Here is a 22,984-nt window from a genome sequence, read left to right on the forward strand (position 1 = left end):
CTCAATAGACAAGGTAAACTGTGAACAGGAGAATGGAAGTTTTTGCTTTACTTCAAGATTGATAATCAATGAGCACATTGTGAAAAATAAAAGTGAAAACAATAATTATAAGTGGATTAGTTAAAAAATGTTCCCACTCACCTCCGTGATTGTATTTTTGATCACCACTTGCTTGAAATCTGTCTCGTCTACTCTCTTTGCAAGTAATGTGAAAGTGAATTTGACTGACTGTGGTGACGTTGATCCCGTCTTTGGTGTGGTCGTTCCTTCTGCTTGTCCAGAAGTAACACTTGATGTGATTTTCTTCAAAGTGATAAGAACTCCACGAACATTGATATTGCTATTGAACTTTCTCTCCAGAACAGCACTGTTGCCAACAGACTGTTCGATTGGTAACTCGGAAAATGTGAGAAAGCCTGACTCATCTGTCAAGAGATTTCCTCTTGTCTGGTCCTTTGTCTCTACACCGCTCTCGCTATCCATATTTTGAAGACAGTACCCTGAACGGACAGAAATGGGTATTATTAACACTGATAGTTTTTTTTAAAATCAGATCTAAGGTTACTGCTATAGTCATTTTTATTTCTCAGAATACAAAACTGTATGTCTTTACCCTCTGTGGTTGAAACCAGAGATGTTGTTGAGGTTGTTGTTCGTTCTGTGGTTGTCTGAGTTGGTGTTGTAACTGCCACAGTGCTTGTTGATTCTTCGGTTGTCGTTGTTGGTGTTGTCACAGAGACTGCTGTAGTTGTTACCTGGGTTGTGGTGAATTCTGGGACAAAACAAAAAGGGGATTGGAATCAGAACAGTTTGTAATTCAAACAAAAGGACTGGGTCTTAAGACTGTTTATTTTAAAGGCTTGCCTATTTGTAACGTGCATTTCAAGAAACAAATAATTTCTTACATACAAGTAACAGGAATACTGTATTCCTGCTACTATCAGCTTACCTTCTGCACAGCCCAATACATGCAGTTCCAAAGTTGCAGACGAAACACCAGTGACCTCTAGGACAGTCACACGGAATGCCACAACCCCTTCAATGACTTCATTTCCAAGTTTTAGGAACTTCTGCAAGGGTTGATCACTGACTGGTGTGAATGTGATCACCTGTGGGGAGAGAATTATAACGTGAACCTCGGAAATTACTCTTGATGCAATTTCTTCAGAAATCTTCACATGTTTTATATAACTTGACTCTGAAAATAAGTGTGTAAGATTATTTGTTATATTCACCTTGGGTTCTTGGCTGTCTTCCAGCAACAGGGGCTTAAAGTCATCGTTTCTCTCCTTCTTGGTGAAGAAATTTATAGTCACAGACACAAGTTCCTCATTTCCAGTCGGAGATGGTGTCGAGGAAGATGATGATGGAACAAGCCTAATACTGATTGCTCTGATAGAGGCAGATCTTGTTAAAATGCCATCAACACTGGGCAGGTTGTTGTCTCCCACCTCCAAAGGCAAGCTTTCGAACTTGATGTAAGTTGTTCCATTTTCTACTTGTAAAGTAATTAGATCTGAGGTAGGTGTAAAACCTTCCTGAAGGCCTTCTTCACCATCCATATTCTCCAAACAGTAACCTGCAAGGTAAATAAATCAGTAATGGTATGAAAGTCATGTATGTTTGTTCAAAAAGCTGTAAGAATGAAGGCTTGGTTATTTATCGCATATTCGTAATTACCTGGAGTTGTTGATAGCTGAGGAGTTGTGGTGCTAACAGTACTGCTAGTTGTAGTTTGCGTAGTTGTTAAGACTTCTAAAACGGCAAGAAAGATCTTGTGTAAATTAATTCCATCTGTTGTGATACCCAATGTTAGCAAATGTGTATTGAGTGATCTGAAATCATGAAACACTGGCAGGCCAAACAAACTAACTTTTTGGTCAGACTGAGTTTTATTGAGGAAAAAAGTTCTTGGTCAAACTGAATTTTATTGAGGGAAAAAGTTCTTTACTTGGTAAACGAATTTTATTACCTTCAGCACATCCCAAGACAGTTAACTCAATAGTTGCTCCGCTGACACCTGAGACATCGATGAACTTGATCTGAAGTTCCGTTATACCTTGTAGTGATGGTTCGTCCTCTGCAAATACCTTCACTTCCGATTGAATACCCTCAATAGTCAAGGTAAACTGTGAACAGGAGAAGAGAGTTTTTGCTTGACTACAAGATTTATAATCAATGAGCACATTGTGAAAAATAAAAGTGAAAACAATAACTATAAATGGATTAGTTAAAAAATGTTCCCACTCACCTCCGTGATTGTATTTTTGATCACCACTTGCTTGAAATCTGTCTCGTCTACTCTCTTTGCAAGTAACGTGAAAGTGAATTTGACTGACTGTGGTGACGTTGATCCCGTCTTTGGTGTGGTCGTTCCTTCTGCTTGTCCAGAAGTAACACTTGATGTGATTTTCTTCAAAGTGATAAGAACTCCACGAACATTGATATTGCTGTTGAACTTTCTCTCCAGAACAGCACTGTTGCCAACAGACTGTTCGATTGGTAACTCGGAAAATGTGAGAAAGCCTGACTCATCTGTCAAGAGATTTCCTCTTGTCTGGTCCTTTGTCTCTACACCGCTCTCGCTATCCATATTTTGAAGACAGTACCCTGAACGGACAGAAATGGGTATTATTAACACTGATAGTTTTTTTTTAAATCAGATCTAAGGTTACTGCTATAGTCATTTTTATTTCTCAGAATACAAAACTGTATGTCTTTACCCTCTGTGGTTGAAACCAGAGATGTTGTTGAGGTTGTTGTTCGTTCTGTGGTTGTCTGAGTTGGTGTTGTAACTGCCACAGTGCTTGTTGATTCTTCGGTTGTCGTTGTTGGTGTTGTCACAGAGACTGCTGTAGTTGTTACCTGGGTTGTGGTGAATTCTGGGACAAAACAAAAAGGGGATTGGAATCAGAACAGTTTGTAATTCAAACAAAAGGACTGGGTCTTAAGACTGTTTATTTTAAAGGCTTGCCTATTTGTAACGTGCATTTCAAGAAACAAATAATTTCTTACATACAAGTAACAGGAATACTGTATTCCTGCTACTATCAGCTTACCTTCTGCACAGCCCAATACATGCAGTTCCAAAGTTGCAGACGAAACACCAGTGACCTCTAGGACAGTCACACGGAATGCCACAACCCCTTCAATGACTTCATTTCCAAGTTTTAGGAACTTCTGCAAGGGTTGATCACTGACTGGTGTGAATGTGATCACCTGTGGGGAGAGAATTATAACGTGAACCTCGGAAATTACTCTTGATGCAATTTCTTCAGAAATCTTCACATGTTTTATATAACTTGACTCTGAAAATAAGCGTGTAAGATTATTTGTTATATTCACCTTGGGTTCTTGGCTGTCTTCCAGCAACAGGGGCTTAAAGTCATCGTTTCTCTCCTTCTTGGTGAAGAAATTTATAGTCACAGACACAAGTTCCTCATTTCCAGTCGGAGATGGTGTCGAGGAAGATGATGATGGAACAAGCCTAATACTGATTGCTCTGATAGAGGCAGATCTTGTTAAAATGCCATCAACACTGGGCAGGTTGTTGTCTCCCACCTCCAAAGGCAAGCTTTCGAACTTGATGTAAGTTGTTCCATTTTCTACTTGTAAAGTAATTAGATCTGAGGTAGGTGTAAAACCTTCCTGAAGGCCTTCTTCACCATCCATATTCTCCAAACAGTAACCTGCAAGGTAAATAAATCAGTAATGGTATGAAAGTCATGTATGTTTGTTCAAAAAGCTGTAAGAATGAAGGCTTGGTTATTTATCGCATATTCGTAATTACCTGGAGTTGTTGATAGCTGAGGAGTTGTGGTGCTAACAGTACTGCTAGTTGTAGTTTGCATAGTTGTTGAGACTTCTAAAACGGCAAGAAAGATCTTGTGTAAATTAATTCCATCTGTTGTGATACCCAATGTTAGCAAATGTGTATTGAGTGATCTGAAATCATGAAACACTGGCAGACCAAACAAACTAACTTTTTGGTCAGACTGAGTTTTATTGAGGAAAAAAGTTCTTGGTCAAACTGAATTTTATTGAGGGAAAAAGTTCTTTACTTGGTAAACGAATTTTATTACCTTCAGCACATCCCAAGACAGTTAACTCAATAGTTGCTCCGCTGACACCTGAGACATCGATGAACTTGATCTGAAGTTCCGTTATACCTTGTAGTGATGGTTCGTCCTCTGCAAATACCTTCACTTCCGATTGAATACCCTCAATAGTCAAGGTAAACTGTGAACAGGAGAAGAGAGTTTTTGCTTGACTACAAGATTTATAATCAATGAGCACATTGTGAAAAATAAAAGTGAAAACAATAATTATAAATGGATTAGTTAAAAAATGTTCCCACTCACCTCCGTGATTGTATTTTTAATCACCACTTGCTTGAAATCTGTCTCGTCTACTCTCTTTGCAAGTAACGTGAAAGTGAATTTGACTGACTGTGGTGACGTTGATCCCGTCTTTGGTGTGGTCGTTCCTTCTGCTTGTCCAGAAGTAACACTTGATGTGATTTTCTTCAAAGTGATAAGAACTCCACGAACATTGATATTGCTATTGAACTTTCTCTCCAGAACAGCACTGTTGCCAACAGACTGTTCGATTGGTAACTCGGAAAATGTGAGAAAGCCTGACTCATCTGTCAAGAGATTTCCTCTTGTCTGGTCCTTTGTCTCTACACCGCTCTCGCTATCCATATTTTGAAGACAGTACCCTGAACGGACAGAAATGGGTATTATTAACACTGATAGTTTTTTTTAAAATCAGATCTAAGGTTACTGCTATAGTCATTTTTATTTCTCAGAATACAAAACTGTATGTCTTTACCCTCTGTGGTTGAAACCAGAGATGTTGTTGAGGTTGTTGTTCGTTCTGTGGTTGTCTGAGTTGGTGTTGTAACTGCCACAGTGCTTGTTGATTCTTCGGTTGTCGTTGTTGGTGTTGTCACAGAGACTGCTGTAGTTGTTACCTGGGTTGTGGTGAATTCTGGGACAAAACAAAAAGGGGATTGGAATCAGAACAGTTTGTAATTCAAACAAAAGGACTGGGTCTTAAGACTGTTTATTTTAAAGGCTTGCCTATTTGTAACGTGCATTTCAAGAAACAAATAATTTCTTACATACAAGTAACAGGAATACTGTATTCCTGCTACTATCGGCTTACCTTCTGCACAGCCCAATACATGCAGTTCCAAAGTTGCAGACGAAACACCAGCGACCTCTAGGACAGTCACACGGAATGCCACAACCCCTTCAATGACTTCATTTCCAAGTTTTAGGAACTTCTGCAAGGGTTGATCACTGACTGGTGTGAATGTGATCACCTGTGGGGAGAGAATTATAACGTGAACCTCGGAAATTACTCTTGATGCAATTTCTTCAGAAATCTTCACATGTTTTATATAACTTGACTCTGAAAATAAGTGTGTAAGATTATTTGTTATATTCACCTTGGGTTCTTGGCTGTCTTCCAGCAACAGGGGCTTAAAGTCATCGTTTCTCTCCTTCTTGGTGAAGAAATTTATAGTCACAGACACAAGTTCCTCATTTCCAGTCGGAGATGGTGTCGAGGAAGATGATGATGGAACAAGCCTAATACTGATTGCTCTGATAGAGGCAGATCTTGTTAAAATGCCATCAACACTGGGCAGGTTGTTGTCTCCCACCTCCAAAGGCAAGCTTTCGAACTTGATGTAAGTTGTTCCATTTTCTACTTGTAAAGTAATTAGATCTGAGGTAGGTGTAAAACCTTCCTGAAGGCCTTCTTCACCATCCATATTCTCCAAACAGTAACCTGCAAGGTAAATAAATCAGTAATGGTATGAAAGTCATGTATGTTTGTTCAAAAAGCTGTAAGAATGAAGGCTTGGTTATTTATCGCATATTCGTAATTACCTGGAGTTGTTGATAGCTGAGGAGTTGTGGTGCTAACAGTACTGCTAGTTGTAGTTTGCGTAGTTGTTGAGACTTCTAAAACGGCAAGAAAGATCTTGTGTAAATTAATTCCATCTGTTGTGATACCCAATGTTAGCAAATGTGTATTGAGTGATCTGAAATCATGAAACACTGGCAGACCAAACAAACTAACTTTTTGGTCAGACTGAGTTTTATTGAGGGAAAAAGTTCTTGGTCAAACTGAATTTTATTGAGGGAAAAAGTTCTTTACTTGGTAAACGAATTTTATTACCTTCAGCACATCCCAAGACAGTTAACTCAATAGTTGCTCCGCTGACACCTGAGACATCGATGAACTTGATCTGAAGTTCCGTTATACCTTGTAGTGATGGTTCGTCCTCTGCAAATACCTTCACTTCCGATTGAATACCCTCAATAGTCAAGGTAAACTGTGAACAGGAGAAGAAAGTTTTTGCTTGACTACAAGATTTATAATCAATGAGCACATTGTGAAAAATAAAAGTGAAAACAATAATTATAAGTGGATTAGTTAAAAAATGTTCCCACTCACCTCCGTGATTGTATTTTTGATCACCACTTGCTTGAAATCTGTCTCGTCTACTCTCTTTGCAAGTAACGTGAAAGTGAATTTGACTGACTGTGGTGTGTTTGATCCCGTCTTTGGTGTGGTCGTTCCTTCTGCTTGTCCAGAAGTAACACTTGATGTGATTTTCTTCAAAGTGATAAGAACTCCACGAACATTGATATTGCTATTGAACTTTCTCTCCAGAACAGCACTGTTGCCAACAGACTGTTCGATTGGTAACTCGGAAAATGTGAGAAAGCCTGACTCATCTGTCAAGAGATTTCCTCTTGTCTGGTCCTTTGTCTCTACACCGCTCTCGCTATCCATATTTTGAAGACAGTACCCTGAACGGACAGAAATGGGTATTATTAACACTGATAGTTTTTTTTAAAATCAGATCTAAGGTTACTGCTATAGTCATTTTTATTTCTCAGAATACAAAACTGTATGTCTTTACCCTCTGTGGTTGAAACCAGAGATGTTGTTGAGGTTGTTGTTCGTTCTGTGGTTGTCTGAGTTGGTGTTGTAACTGCCACAGTGCTTGTTGATTCTTCGGTTGTCGTTGTTGGTGTTGTCACAGAGACTGCTGTAGTTGTTACCTGGGTTGTGGTGAATTCTGGGACAAAACAAAAAGGGGATTGGAATCAGAACAGTTTGTAATTCAAACAAAAGGACTGGGTCTTAAGACTGTTTATTTTAAAGGCTTGCCTATTTGTAACGTGCATTTCAAGAAACAAATAATTTCTTACATACAAGTAACAGGAATACTGTATTCCTGCTACTATCAGCTTACCTTCTGCACAGCCCAATACATGCAGTTCCAAAGTTGCAGACGAAACACCAGTGACCTCTAGGACAGTCACACGGAATGCCACAACCCCTTCAATGACTTCATTTCCAAGTTTTAGGAACTTCTGCAAGGGTTGATCACTGACTGGTGTGAATGTGATCACCTGTGGGGAGAGAATTATAACGTGAACCTCGGAAATTACTCTTGATGCAATTTCTTCAGAAATCTTCACATGTTTTATATAACTTGACTCTGAAAATAAGTGTGTAAGATTATTTGTTATATTCACCTTGGGTTCTTGGCTGTCTTCCAGCAACAGGGGCTTAAAGTCATCGTTTCTCTCCTTCTTGGTGAAGAAATTTATAGTCACAGACACAAGTTCCTCATTTCCAGTCGGAGATGGTGTCGAGGAAGATGATGATGGAACAAGCCTAATACTGATTGCTCTGATAGAGGCAGATCTTGTTAAAATGCCATCAACACTGGGCAGGTTGTTGTCTCCCACCTCCAAAGGCAAGCTTTCGAACTTGATGTAAGTTGTTCCATTTTCTACTTGTAAAGTAATTAGATCTGAGGTAGGTGTAAAACCTTCCTGAAGGCCTTCTTCACCATCCATATTCTCCAAACAGTAACCTGCAAGGTAAATAAATCAGTAATGGTATGAAAGTCATGTATGTTTGTTCAAAAAGCTGTAAGAATGAAGGCTTGGTTATTTATCGCATATTCGTAATTACCTGGAGTTGTTGATAGCTGAGGAGTTGTGGTGCTAACAGTACTGCTAGTTGTAGTTTGCGTAGTTGTTGAGACTTCTAAAACGGCAAGAAAGATCTTGTGTAAATTAATTCCATCTGTTGTGATACCCAATGTTAGCAAATGTGTATTGAGTGATCTGAAATCATGAAACACTGGCAGACCAAACAAACTAACTTTTTGGTCAGACTGAGTTTTATTGAGGGAAAAAGTTCTTGGTCAAACTGAATTTTATTGAGGGAAAAAGTTCTTTATTTGGTAAACGAATTTTATTACCTTCAGCACATCCCAAGACAGTTAACTCAATAGTTGCTCCGCTGACACCTGAGACATCGATGAACTTGATCTGAAGTTCCGTTATACCTTGTAGTGATGGTTCGTCCTCTGCAAATACCTTCACTTCCGATTGAATACCCTCAATAGTCAAGGTAAACTGTGAACAGGAGAAGAAAGTTTTTGCTTGACTACAAGATTTATAATCAATGAGCACATTGTGAAAAATAAAAGTGAAAACAATAATTATAAGTGGATTAGTTAAAAAATGTTCCCACTCACCTCCGTGATTGTATTTTTGATCACCACTTGCTTGAAATCTGTCTCGTCTACTCTCTTTGCAAGTAATGTGAAAGTGAATTTGACTGACTGTGGTGACGTTGATCCCGTCTTTGGTGTGGTCGTTCCTTCTGCTTGTCCAGAAGTAACACTTGATGTGATTTTCTTCAAAGTGATAAGAACTCCACGAACATTGATATTGCTATTGAACTTTCTCTCCAGAACAGCACTGTTGCCAACAGACTGTTCGATTGGTAACTCGGAAAATGTGAGAAAGCCTGACTCATCTGTCAAGAGATTTCCTCTTGTCTGGTCCTTTGTCTCTACACCGCTCTCGCTATCCATATTTTGAAGACAGTACCCTGAACGGACAGAAATGGGTATTATTAACACTGATAGTTTTTTTTTAAATCAGATCTAAGGTTACTGCTATAGTCATTTTTATTTCTCAGAATACAAAACTGTATGTCTTTACCCTCTGTGGTTGAAACCAGAGATGTTGTTGAGGTTGTTGTTCGTTCTGTGGTTGTCTGAGTTGGTGTTGTAACTGCCACAGTGCTTGTTGATTCTTCGGTTGTCGTTGTTGGTGTTGTCACAGAGACTGCTGTAGTTGTTACCTGGGTTGTGGTGAATTCTGGGACAAAACAAAAAGGGGATTGGAATCAGAACAGTTTGTAATTCAAACAAAAGGACTGGGTCTTAAGACTGTTTAATTTAAAGGCTTGCCTATTTGTAACGTGCATTTCAAGAAACAAATAATTTCTTACATACAAGTAACAGGAATACTGTATTCCTGCTACTATCAGCTTACCTTCTGCACAGCCCAATACATGCAGTTCCAAAGTTGCAGACGAAACACCAGTGACCTCTAGGACAGTCACACGGAATGCCACAACCCCTTCAATGACTTCATTTCCAAGTTTTAGGAACTTCTGCAAGGGTTGATCACTGACTGGTGTGAATGTGATCACCTGTGGGGAGAGAATTATAACGTGAACCTCAGAAATTACTCTTGATGCAATTTCTTCAGAAATCTTCACATGTTTTATATAACTTGACTCTGAAAATAAGTGTGTAAGATTATTTGTTATATTCACCTTGGGTTCTTGGCTGTCTTCCAGCAACAGGGGCTTAAAGTCATCGTTTCTCTCCTTCTTGGTGAAGAAATTTATAGTCACAGACACAAGTTCCTCATTTCCAGTCGGAGATGGTGTCGAGGAAGATGATGATGGAACAAGCCTAATACTGATTGCTCTGATAGAGGCAGATCTTGTTAAAATGCCATCAACACTGGGCAGGTTGTTGTCTCCCACCTCCAAAGGCAAGCTTTCGAACTTGATGTAAGTTGTTCCATTTTCTACTTGTAAAGTAATTAGATCTGAGGTAGGTGTAAAACCTTCCTGAAGGCCTTCTTCACCATCCATATTCTCCAAACAGTAACCTGCAAGGTAAATAAATCAGTAATGGTATGAAAGTCATGTATGTTTGTTCAAAAAGCTGTAAGAATGAAGGCTTGGTTATTTATCGCATATTCGTAATTACCTGGAGTTGTTGATAGCTGAGGAGTTGTGGTGCTAACAGTACTGCTAGTTGTAGTTTGCGTAGTTGTTGAGACTTCTAAAACGGCAAGAAAGATCTTGTGTAAATTAATTCCATCTGTTGTGATACCCAATGTTAGCAAATGTGTATTGAGTGATCTGAAATCATGAAACACTGGCAGACCAAACAAACTAACTTTTTGGTCAGACTGAGTTTTATTGAGGGAAAAAGTTCTTGGTCAAACTGAATTTTATTGAGGGAAAAAGTTCTTTACTTGGTAAACGAATTTTATTACCTTCAGCACATCCCAAGACAGTTAACTCAATAGTTGCTCCGCTGACACCTGAGACATCAATGAACTTGATCTGAAGTTCCGTTACACCTTGTAGTGATGGTTCGTCCTCTGCAAATACCTTCACTTCCGATTGAATACCCTCAATAGTCAAGGTAAACTGTGAACAGGAGAATGGAAGTTTTTGCTTTACTTCAAGATTGATAATCAATGAGCACATTGTGAAAAATAAAAGTGAAAACAATAATTATGAGTGGATTAGTTAAAAAATGTTCCCACTCACCTCCGTGATTGTATTTTTGATCACCACTTGCTTGAAATCTGTCTCGTCTACTCTCTTTGCAAGTAACGTGAAAGTGAATTTGACTGACTGTGGTGACGTTGATCCCGTCTTTGGTGTGGTCGTTCCTTCTGCTTGTCCAGAAGTAACACTTGATGTGATTTTCTTCAAAGTGATAAGAACTCCACGAACATTGATATTGCTATTGAACTTTCTCTCCAGAACAGCACTGTTGCCAACAGACTGTTCGATTGGTAACTCGGAAAATGTGAGAAAGCCTGACTCATCTGTCAAGAGATTTCCTCTTGTCTGGTCCTTTGTCTCTACACCGCTCTCGCTATCCATATTTTGAAGACAGTACCCTGAACGGACAGAAATGGGTATTATTAACACTGATAGTTTTTTTTTAAATCAGATCTAAGGTTACTGCTATAGTCATTTTTATTTCTCAGAATACAAAACTGTATGTCTTTACCCTCTGTGGTTGAAACCAGAGATGTTGTTGAGGTTGTTGTTCGTTCTGTGGTTGTCTGAGTTGGTGTTGTAACTGCCACAGTGCTTGTTGATTCTTCGGTTGTCGTTGTTGGTGTTGTCACAGAGACTGCTGTAGTTGTTACCTGGGTTGTGGTGAATTCTGGGACAAAACAAAAAGAGGGGATTGGAATCAGAACAGTTTGTAATACAAACAAAAGGACTGGGTCTTAAGACTGTTTATTTTAAAGGCTTGCCTATTTGTAACGTGCATTTCAAGAATCAAATAATTTCTTACATACAAGTAACAGGAATACTGTATTCCTGCTACTATCAGCTTACCTTCTGCACAGCCCAATACATGTAGCTCCAAGGTTGCAGATGAAACACCGGTGACCTCTAGGACAGTCACACGGAATGCCACAACCCCTTCAATGACTTCATTTCCAAGTTTTAGGAACTTCTGCAAGGGTTGATCACTGACTGGTGTGAATGTGATCACCTGTGGGGAGAGAATTATAACGTGAACCTCAGAAATTACTCTTGATGCAATTTTTTTCAGAAATCTTCACATGTTTTATATTACTTGACTCTGGAAATAAGTGTGTTAGATTATTTGCTATATTCACCTTGGGTTCTTGGTTGTCTCCCAGCAACAGGGGCTTAAAGTCATCGTTTCTCTCCTTCTTGGTGAAGAAATTTATAGTCACAGACACAAGTTCCTCATTTCCAGTCGGAGATGGTGTCGAGGAAGATGATGATGGAACAAGCCTAATACTGATTGCTCTGATAGAGGCAGATCTTGTTAAAATGCCATCAACACTGGGCAGGTTGTTGTCTCCCACCTCCAAAGGCAAGCTTTCGAACTTGATGTAAGTTGTTCCATTTTCTACTTGTAAAGTAATTAGATCTGAGGTAGGTGTAAAACCTTCCTGAAGGCCTTCTTCACCATCCATATTCTCCAAACAGTAACCTGCAAGGTAAATAAATCAGTAATGGTATGAAAGTCATGTATGTTTGTTAAAAAAGCTGTAAGAATGAAGGCTTGGTTATTTATCGCATATTCGTAATTACCTGGAGTTGTTGATAGCTGAGGAGTTGTGGTGCTAACAGTACTGCTAGTTGTAGTTTGCATAGTTGTTGAGACTTCTAAAACGGCAAGAAAGATCTTGTGTAAATTAATTCCATCTGTTGTGATACCCAATGTTAGCAAATGTGTATTGAGTGATCTGAAATCATGAAACACTGGCAGACCAAACAAACTAACTTTTTGGTCAGACTGAGTTTTATTGAGGGAAAAAGTTCTTGGTCAAACTGAATTTTATTGAGGGAAAAAGTTCTTTACTTGGTAAACGAATTTTATTACCTTCAGCACATCCCAAGACAGTTAACTCAATAGTTGCTCCGCTGACACCTGAGACATCAATGAACTTGATCTGAAGTTCCGTTATACCTTGTAGTGATGGTTCGTCCTCTGCAAATACCTTCACTTCCGATTGAATACCCTCAATAGTCAAGGTAAACTGTGAACAGGAGAAGAAAGTTTTTGCTTGACTACAAGATTTATAATCAATGAGCACATTGTGAAAAATAAAAGTGAAAACAATAATTATAAGTGGATTAGTTAAAAAATGTTCCCACTCACCTCCGTGATTGTATTTTTGATCACCACTTGCTTGAAATCTGTCTCGTCTACTCTCTTTGCAAGTAATGTGAAAGTGAATTTGACTGACTGTGGTGACGTTGATCCCGTCTTTGGTGTGGTCGTTCCTTCTGCTTGTCCAGAAGTAACACTTGATGTGATTTTCTTCAAAGTGATAAGAACTCCACGAACATTGATATTGCTATTGAACTTTCTCTCCAGAACAGCACTGTTGCCAACAGACTGTTCGATTGGTAACTCGGAAAATGTGAGAAAGCCTGACTCATCTGTCAAGAGATTTCCTCTTGTCTGGTCCTTTGTCTCTACACCGCTCTCGCTATCCATATTTTGAAGACAGTACCCTGAACGGACAGAAATGGTTATTGTTAACACTGAAAGTTTTTTTTATCAGATCTAAGGTTATTGCTATAGTCATTTTTATTTTTCAGAATATAAAACTGTATGTCTTTACCCTCTGTGGTTGAAACCAGAGATGTTGTTGAGGTTGTTGTTCGTTCTGTGGTTGTCTGAGTTGGTGTTGTAACTGCCACAGTGCTTGTTGATTCTTCGGTTGTCGTTGTTGGTGTTGTCACAGAGACTGCTGTAGTTGTTACCTGGGTTGTGGTGAATTCTGGGACAAAACAAAAAGAGGGGATTGGAATCAGAACAGTTTGTAATACAAACAAAAGGACTGGGTCTTAAGACTGTTTATTTTAAAGGCTTGCCTATTTGTAACGTGCATTTCAAGAATCAAATAATTTCTTACATACAAGTAACAGGAATACTGTATTCCTGCTACTATCAGCTTACCTTCTGCACAGCCCAATACATGTAGCTCCAAGGTTGCAGATGAAACACCAGTGACCTCTAGGACAGTCACACGGAATGCCACAACCCCTTCAATGACTTCATTTCCAAGTTTTAGGAACTTCTGCAAGGGTTGATCACTGACTGGTGTGAATGTGATCACCTGTGGGGAGAGAATTATAACGTGAACCTCAGAAATTACTCTTGATGCAATTTTTTTCAGAAATCTTCACATGTTTTATATTACTTGACTCTGGAAATAAGTGTGTTAGATTATTTGCTATATTCACCTTGGGTTCTTGGTTGTCTCCCAGCAACAGGGGCTTAAAGTCATCGTTTCTCTCCTTCTTGGTGAAGAAATTTATAGTCACAGACACAAGTTCCTCATTTCCAGTCGGAGATGGTGTCGAGGAAGATGATGATGGAACAAGCCTAATACTGATTGCTCTGATAGAGGCAGATCTTGTTAAAATGCCATCAACACTGGGCAGGTTGTTGTCTCCCACCTCCAAAGGCAAGCTTTCGAACTTGATGTAAGTTGTTCCATTTTCTACTTGTAAAGTAATTAGATCTGAGGTAGGTGTAAAACCTTCCTGAAGGCCTTCTTCACCATCCATATTCTCCAAACAGTAACCTGCAAGGTAAATAAATCAGTAATGGTATGAAAGTCATGTATGTTTGTTCAAAAAGCTGTAAGAATGAAGGCTTGGTTATTTATCGCATATTCGTAATTACCTGGAGTTGTTGATATCTGAGGAGTTGTGGTGCTAACAGTACTGCTAGTTGTAGTTTGCATAGTTGTTGAGACTTCTAAAACGGCAAGAAAGATCTTGTGTAAATTAATTCCATCTGTTGTGATACCCAATGTTAGCAAATGTGTATTGAGTGATCTGAAATCATGAAACACTGGCAGACCAAACAAACTAACTTTTTCGTCAGACTGAGTTTTATTGAGGGAAAAAGTTCTTGGTCAAACTGAATTTTATTGAGGGAAAAAGTTCTTTACTTGGTAAACGAATTTTATTACCTTCAGCACATCCCAAGACAGTTAACTCAATAGTTGCTCCGCTGACACCTGAGACATCAATGAACTTGATCTGAAGTTCCGTTATACCTTGTAGTGATGGTTCGTCCTCTGCAAATACCTTCACTTCCGATTGAATACCCTCAATAGTCAAGGTAAACTGTGAACAGGAGAAGAAAGTTTTTGCTTGACTACAAGATTTATAATCAATGAGCACATTGTGAAAAATAAAAGTGAAAACAATAATTATAAGTGGATTAGTTAAAAAATGTTCCCACTCACCTCCGTGATTGTATTTTTGATCACCACTTGCTTGAAATCTGTCTCGTCTACTCTCTTTGCAAGTAATGTGAAAGTGAATTTGACTGACTGTGGTGACGTTGATCCCGTCTTTGGTGTGGTCGTTTCTTCTGCTTGTCCAGAAGTAACACTTGATGTGATTTTCTTCAAAGTGATAAGAACTCCACGAACATTGATATTGCTATTGAACTTTCTCTCCAGAACAGCACTGTTGCCAACAGACTGATCGATTGGTAACTCGGAAAATGTGAGAAAGCCTGACTCATCTGTCAAGAGATTTCCTCTTGTCTGGTCCTTTGTCTCTACACCGCTCTCGCTATCCATATTTTGAAGACAGTACCCTGAACGGACAGAAATGGTTATCGTTAACACTGAAAGTTTTTTTTATCAGATCTAAGGTTATTGCTATAGTCATTTTTATTTCTCAGAATATAAAACTGTATGTCTTTACCCTTTGTGGTTGAAAACAGAGATGTTGTTGAGGTTGTTGTTCGTTCTGTGGTTGTCTGAGTTGGTGTTGTAACTGCCACAGTGCTTGTTGATTCTTCGGTTGTCATTGTTGGTGTTGTCACAGAGACTGCTGTAGTTGTTACCTGGGTTGTGGTGAATTCTGGGACAAAACAAAAAGAGGGGATTGGAATCAGAACAGTTTGTAATACAAACAAAAGGACTGGGTCTTAAGACTGTTTATTTTAAAGGCTTGCCTATTTGTAACGTGCATTTCAAGAAACAAATAATTTCTTACATACAAGTAACAGGAATACTGTATTCCTGCTACTATCAGCTTACCTTCTGCACAGCCCAATACATGTAGCTCCAAGGTTGCAGACGAAACACCAGTGACCTCTAGGACAGTCACACGGAATGCCACAACCCCTTCAATGACTTCATTTCCAAGTTTTAGGAACTTCTGCAAGGGTTGATCACTGACTGGTGTGAATGTGATCACCTGTGGAGAGAGAATTATAACGTGAACCTCAGAAATTACTCTTGATGCAATTTCTTCAGAAATCTTCACATGTTTTATATTACTTGACTCTGGAAATAAGTGTGTTAGATTGTTTGCTATATTCACCTTGGGTTCTTGGTTGTCTTCCAGCAACAGGGGCTTAAAGTCATCGTTTCTCTCCTTCTTGGTGAAGAAATTTATAGTCACAGACACGAGTTCCTCATTTCCAGTCGGAGATGGTGTCGAGGAAGATGATGATGGAACAAGCCTAATACTGATTGCTCTGATAGAGGCAGATCTTGTTAAAATGCCATCAACACTGGGCAGGTTGTTGTCTCCCACCTCCAAAGGCAAGCTTTCGAACTTGATGTAAGTTGTTCCATTTTCTACTTGTAAAGTAATTAGATCTGAGGTAGGTGTAAAACCTTCCTGAAGGCCTTCTTCACCATCCATATTCTCCAAACAGTAACCTGCAAGGTAAATAAATCAGTAATGGTATGAAAGTCATGTATGTTTGTGCAAAAAGCTGTAAGAATGAAGTTTTGGTTGACTATAAGTTATTCCTAATTACCTTGAGTTGTTGATAGCTGATGACTTGTAGTGCTGCTGGTCTTGGTTGTTGTAGTGGTCGTTGGTGCTTTAGGTTTTTAAGAAAAGTGCATAACAATTGAGAATAAATTATCATAGATGTTAAATTTGCATCAGGGATAAAGATTATTCATTTTGGTTTTCACCCATATACACCATTGAGTGTGTATTACTGTATACTTGGTACTTACCCGAGTACTGTGAAAAAAATCACATACATATTACTCGGGTGGGAATATTCAGTGGCTAGAGGCAGTTCATTACATTAATAAATTCTCAATAACAAAATCAAGTGGCAGAATTTGAACTCTGTCTGAGTTGAACAAACTGACCTGACTTTATTGTAGTTAAAAGATATTTTGTTAGTCTGTAGCAATGAAAGGATTCATTATGCATAACAAAAAACATTGCAAGTGTGAAGAGACAAATGGATTCGCTTACGAGGAGGACGGCCCTTGATGGTAGTAGTCGATAGCAAAGTGTCTCCTGTTGGCAAACCTAAAGGATTAATCAAAATATTGTGTAATGTTCAGAACACAACAGAATGAATCCATCCAAGATGCTCATACATTTTTCCTGGTATTATAGTAAACACATGCACTTGTTATCAAGACTCTTCTCTTAATAAATACAATTATTTTACCTTTAGTTGTAGGGGATTTGGTTGTCACATATTCTGTTGTTGAAAACTCTGTAAAAGCAAAAGTTATTGTTCAATAATTAGTTGTTTGTAGAATATTACTATAGTAAAGGGTTAACGTGAATGTTGTAAAGAAATAGGTAATGTTTTCAAACCCTGTTTCAATGGAGAATAAGAAGAAATCACAATCCAACAAACCTAGTGGATAACAGGATAAGTTGTGTCAAAAATGACTTTGAGAAAAGTATTTCCATATGTGGTAATGTGCAATTTGTACCAAAACTTGTCTTTGTAATTGTCCAACAAAATTTAATGCTAAAAAACTTGGGGGGGGGGGGGGTTCTTTACTTTGTAAACGAATGTGATTACCTTCAGCACATCCCAAGACAGTCAACTCAATAGTTGCTCCGCTGACACCTGAGACATCAATGAACTTGATCTGGAGTTCCTTTATACCTTCTAGTGATGGTTCGTTCATGGGAAATACCTTCATTTCTGATTGAATACCCTCAATAGACAAGGTAAACTGTGAACAGGAGAATGGAAGTTTTTGCTTACTTCAAGATTGATAATCAATGAGCACATTGTGAAAAATAAAAGTGAAAACAATAATTATAAGTGGATTAGTTAAAAAATGTTCCCACTCACCTCCGTGATTGTATTTTTGATCACCACTTGCTTGAAATCTGTCTCGTCTACTCTCTTTGCAAGTAATGTGAAAGTGAATTTGACTGACTGTGGTGACGTTGATCCCGTCTTTGGTGTGGTCGTTCCTTCTGCTTGTCCAGAAGTAACACTTGATGTGATTTTCTTCAAAGTGATAAGAACTCCACGAACATTGATATTGCTATTGAACTTTCTCTCCAGAACAGCACTGTTGCCAACAGACTGTTCGATTGGTAACTCGGAAAATGTGAGAAAGCCTGACTCATCTGTCAAGAGATTTCCTCTTGTCTGGTCCTTTGTCTCTACACCGCTCTCGCTATCCATATTTTGAAGACAGTACCCTGAACGGACAGAAATGGGTATTATTAACACTGATAGTTTTTTTTTAAATCAGATCTAAGGTTACTGCTATAGTCATTTTTATTTCTCAGAATACAAAACTGTATGTCTTTACCCTCTGTGGTTGAAACCAGAGATGTTGTTGAGGTTGTTGTTCGTTCTGTGGTTGTCTGAGTTGGTGTTGTAACTGCCACAGTGCTTGTTGATTCTTCGGTTGTCGTTGTTGGTGTTGTCACAGAGACTGCTGTAGTTGTTACCTGGGTTGTGGTGAATTCTGGGACAAAACAAAAAGGGGATTGGAATCAGAACAGTTTGTAATTCAAACAAAAGGACTGGGTCTTAAGACTGTTTATTTTAAAGGCTTGCCTATTTGTAACGTGCATTTCAAGAAACAAATAATTTCTTACATACAAGTAACAGGAATACTGTATTCCTGCTACTATCAGCTTACCTTCTGCACAGCCCAATACATGCAGTTCCAAAGTTGCAGACGAAACACCAGTGACCTCTAGGACAGTCACACGGAATGCCACAACCCCTTCAATGACTTCATTTCCAAGTTTTAGGAACTTCTGCAAGGGTTGATCACTGACTGGTGTGAATGTGATCACCTGTGGGGAGAGAATTATAACGTGAACCTCGGAAATTACTCTTGATGCAATTTCTTCAGAAATCTTCACATGTTTTATATAACTTGACTCTGAAAATAAGTGTGTAAGATTATTTGTTATATTCACCTTGGGTTCTTGGCTGTCTTCCAGCAACAGGGGCTTAAAGTCATCGTTTCTCTCCTTCTTGGTGAAGAAATTTATAGTCACAGACACAAGTTTCTCATTTCCAGTCGGAGATGGTGTCGAGGAAGATGATGATGGAACAAGCCGAATACTGATTGCTCTGATAGAGGCAGATCTTGTTAAAATGCCATCAACACTGGGCAGGTTGTTGTCTCCCACCTCCAAAGGCAAGCTTTCGAACTTGATGTAAGTTGTTCCATTTTCTACTTGTAAAGTAATTAGATCTGAGGTAGGTGTAAAACCTTCCTGAAGGCCTTCTTCACCATCCATATTCTCCAAACAGTAACCTGCAAGGTAAATAAATCAGTAATGGTATGAAAGTCATGTATGTTTGTTCAAAAAGCTGTAAGAATGAAGGCTTGGTTATTTATCGCATATTCGTAATTACCTGGAGTTGTTGATAGCTGAGGAGTTGTGGTGCTAACAGTACTGCTAGTTGTAGTTTGCGTAGTTGTTGAGACTTCTAAAACGGCAAGAAAGATCTTGTGTAAATTAATTCCATCTGTTGTGATACCCAATGTTAGCAAATGTGTATTGAGTGATCTGAAATCATGAAACACTGGCAGACCAAACAAACTAACTTTTTGGTCAGACTGAGTTTTATTGAGGAAAAAAGTTCTTGGTCAAACTGAATTTTATTGAGGGAAAAAGTTCTTTACTTGGTAAACGAATTTTATTACCTTCAGCACATCCCAAGACAGTTAACTCAATAGTTGCTCCGCTGACACCTGAGACATCGATGAACTTGATCTGAAGTTCCGTTATACCTTGTAGTGATGGTTCGTCCTCTGCAAATACCTTCACTTCCGATTGAATACCCTCAATAGTCAAGGTAAACTGTGAACAGGAGAAGAGAGTTTTTGCTTGACTACAAGATTTATAATCAATGAGCACATTGTGAAAAATAAAAGTGAAAACAATAATTATAAATGGATTAGTTAAAAAATGTTCCCACTCACCTCCGTGATTGTATTTTTGATCACCACTTGCTTGAAATCTGTCTCGTCTACTCTCTTTGCAAGTAACGTGAAAGTGAATTTGACCGACTGTGGTGACGTTGATCCCGTCTTTGGTGTGGTCGTTCCTTCTGCTTGTCCAGAAGTAACACTTGATGTGATTTTCTTCAAAGTGATAAGAACTCCACGAACATTGATATTGCTGTTGAACTTTCTCTCCAGAACAGCACTGTTGCCAACAGACTGTTCGATTGGTAACTCGGAAAATGTGAGAAAGCCTGACTCATCTGTCAAGAGATTTCCTCTTGTCTGGTCCTTTGTCTCTACACCGCTCTCGCTATCCATATTTTGAAGACAGTACCCTGAACGGACAGAAATGGGTATTATTAACACTGATAGTTTTTTTTTAAATCAGATCTAAGGTTACTGCTATAGTCATTTTTATTTCTCAGAATACAAAACTGTATGTCTTTACCCTCTGTGGTTGAAACCAGAGAGGTTGTTGAGGTTGTTGTTCGTTCTGTGGTTGTCTGAGTTGGTGTTGTAACTGCCACAGTGCTTGTTGATTCTTCGGTTGTCGTTGTTGGTGTTGTCACAGAGACTGCTGTAGTTGTTACCTGGGTTGTGGTGAATTCTGGGACAAAACAAAAAGGGGATTGGAATCAGAACAGTTTGTAATTCAAACAAAAGGACTGGGTCTTAAGACTGTTTAATTTAAAGGCTTGCCTATTTGTAACGTGCATTTCAAGAAACAAATAATTTCTTACATACAAGTAACAGGAATACTGTATTCCTGCTACTATCAGCTTACCTTCTGCACAGCCCAATACATGCAGTTCCAAAGTTGCAGACGAAACACCAGTGACCTCTAGGACAGTCACACGGAATGCCACAACCCCTTCAATGACTTCATTTCCAAGTTTTAGGAACTTCTGCAAGGGTTGATCACTGACTGGTGTGAATGTGATCACCTGTGGGGAGAGAATTATAACGTGAACCTCAGAAATTACTCTTGATGCAATTTCTTCAGAAATCTTCACATGTTTTATATAACTTGACTCTGAAAATAAGTGTGTAAGATTATTTGTTATATTCACCTTGGGTTCTTGGCTGTCTTCCAGCAACAGGGGCTTAAAGTCATCGTTTCTCTCCTTCTTGGTGAAGAAATTTATAGTCACAGACACAAGTTCCTCATTTCCAGTCGGAGATGGTGTCGAGGAAGATGATGATGGAACAAGCCTAATACTGATTGCTCTGATAGAGGCAGATCTTGTTAAAATGCCATCAACACTGGGCAGGTTGTTGTCTCCCACCTCCAAAGGCAAGCTTTCGAACTTGATGTAAGTTGTTCCATTTTCTACTTGTAAAGTAATTAGATCTGAGGTAGGTGTAAAACCTTCCTGAAGGCCTTCTTCACCATCCATATTCTCCAAACAGTAACCTGCAAGGTAAATAAATCAGTAATGGTATGAAAGTCATGTATAATTGTTCAAAAAGCTGTAAGAATGAAGGCTTGGTTATTTATCGCATATTCCTAATTACCTGGAGTTGTTGATAGCTGAGGAGTTGTGGTGCTAACAGTACTGCTAGTTGTAGTTTGCGTAGTTGTTGAGACTTCTAAAACGGCAAGAAAGATCTTGTGTAAATTAATTCCATCTGTTGTGATACCCAATGTTAGCAAATGTGTATTGAGTGATCTGAAATCATGAAACACTGGCAGACCAAACAAACTAACTTTTTGGTCAGACTGAGTTTTATTGAGGAAAAAAGTTCTTGGTCAAACTGAATTTTATTGAGGGAAAAAGTTCTTTACTTGGTAAACGAATTTTATTACCTTCAGCACATCCCAAGACAGTTAACTCAATAGTTGCTCCGCTGACACCTGAGACATCGATGAACTTGATCTGAAGTTCCGTTATACCTTGTAGTGATGGTTCGTCCTCTGCAAATACCTTCACTTCCGATTGAATACCCTCAATAGTCAAGGTAAACTGTGAACAGGAGAAGAGAGTTTTTGCTTGACTACAAGATTTATAATCAATGAGCACATTGTGAAAAATAAAAGTGAAAACAATAATTATAAATGGATTAGTTAAAAAATGTTCCCACTCACCTCCGTGATTGTATTTTTGATCACCACTTGCTTGAAATCTGTCTCGTCTACTCTCTTTGCAAGTAACGTGAAAGTGAATTTGACTGACTGTGGTGACGTTGATCCCGTCTTTGGTGTGGTTGTTCCTTCTGCTTGTCCAGAAGTAACACTTGATGTGATTTTCTTCAAAGTGATAAGAACTCCACGAACATTGATATTGCTATTGAACTTTCTCTCCAGAACAGCACTGTTGCCAACAGACTGTTCGATTGGTAACTCGGAAAATGTGAGAAAGCCTGACTCATCTGTCAAGAGATTTCCTCTTGTCTGGTCCTTTGTCTCTACACCGCTCTCGCTATCCATATTTTGAAGACAGTACCCTGAACGGACAGAAATGGTTATTGTTAACACTGAAAGTTTTTTTTATCAGATCTAAGGTTATTGCTATAGTCATTTTTATTTTTCAGAATATAAAACTGTATGTCTTTACCCTCTGTGGTTGAAACCAGAGATGTTGTTGAGGTTGTTGTTCGTTCTGTGGTTGTCTGAGTTGGTGTTGTAACTGCCACAGTGCTTGTTGATTCTTCGGTTGTCGTTGTTGGTGTTGTCACAGAGACTGCTGTAGTTGTTACCTGGGTTGTGGTGAATTCTGGGACAAAACAAAAAGAGGGGATTGGAATCAGAACAGTTTGTAATACAAACAAAAGGACTGGGTCTTAAGACTGTTTATTTTAAAGGCTTGCCTATTTGTAACGTGCATTTCAAGAATCAAATAATTTCTTACATACAAGTAACAGGAATACTGTATTCCTGCTACTATCAGCTTACCTTCTGCACAGCCCAATACATGTAGCTCCAAGGTTGCAGATGAAACACCAGTGACCTCTAGGACAGTCACACGGAATGCCACAACCCCTTCAATGACTTCATTTCCAAGTTTTAGGAACTTCTGCAAGGGTTGATCACTGACTGGTGTGAATGTGATCACCTGTGGGGAGAGAATTATAACGTGAACCTCAGAAATTAC

The 22,984-nt window shown here is 38.8% G+C and overlaps 1 protein-coding gene across 1 annotated transcript; it reads right to left on the bottom strand.

Moving 5' to 3' along the window:
- Position 1: 1 nt before the first annotated feature.
- LOC139949163 (uncharacterized) lies at positions 2–22,806 on the bottom strand. The gene is made up of 21 exons (XM_071947563.1): positions 22,786–22,806; positions 21,700–21,856; positions 19,590–19,712; positions 17,480–17,605; positions 16,912–16,968; positions 16,454–16,519; positions 16,009–16,352; positions 15,723–15,882; positions 13,275–13,433; positions 12,806–13,164; positions 12,527–12,683; positions 10,121–10,195; positions 9,676–10,019; positions 9,390–9,549; positions 9,054–9,212; positions 8,582–8,940; positions 8,303–8,459; positions 6,560–6,633; positions 4,083–4,239; positions 1,973–2,095; positions 2–18 (listed from the first exon to the last, which is right to left on the bottom strand). Exons 1-21 carry the CDS (start codon positions 22,804–22,806, stop codon positions 2–4), a joined length of 3,354 nt encoding a protein of 1,117 aa, XP_071803664.1.
- Positions 22,807–22,984: the final 178 nt, after the last annotated feature.

This window comes from Asterias amurensis, chromosome 16 (genome assembly GCF_032118995.1).
Source record: "Asterias amurensis chromosome 16, ASM3211899v1".
Taxonomy (NCBI): Eukaryota; Metazoa; Echinodermata; class Asteroidea; order Forcipulatida; family Asteriidae; genus Asterias; species Asterias amurensis.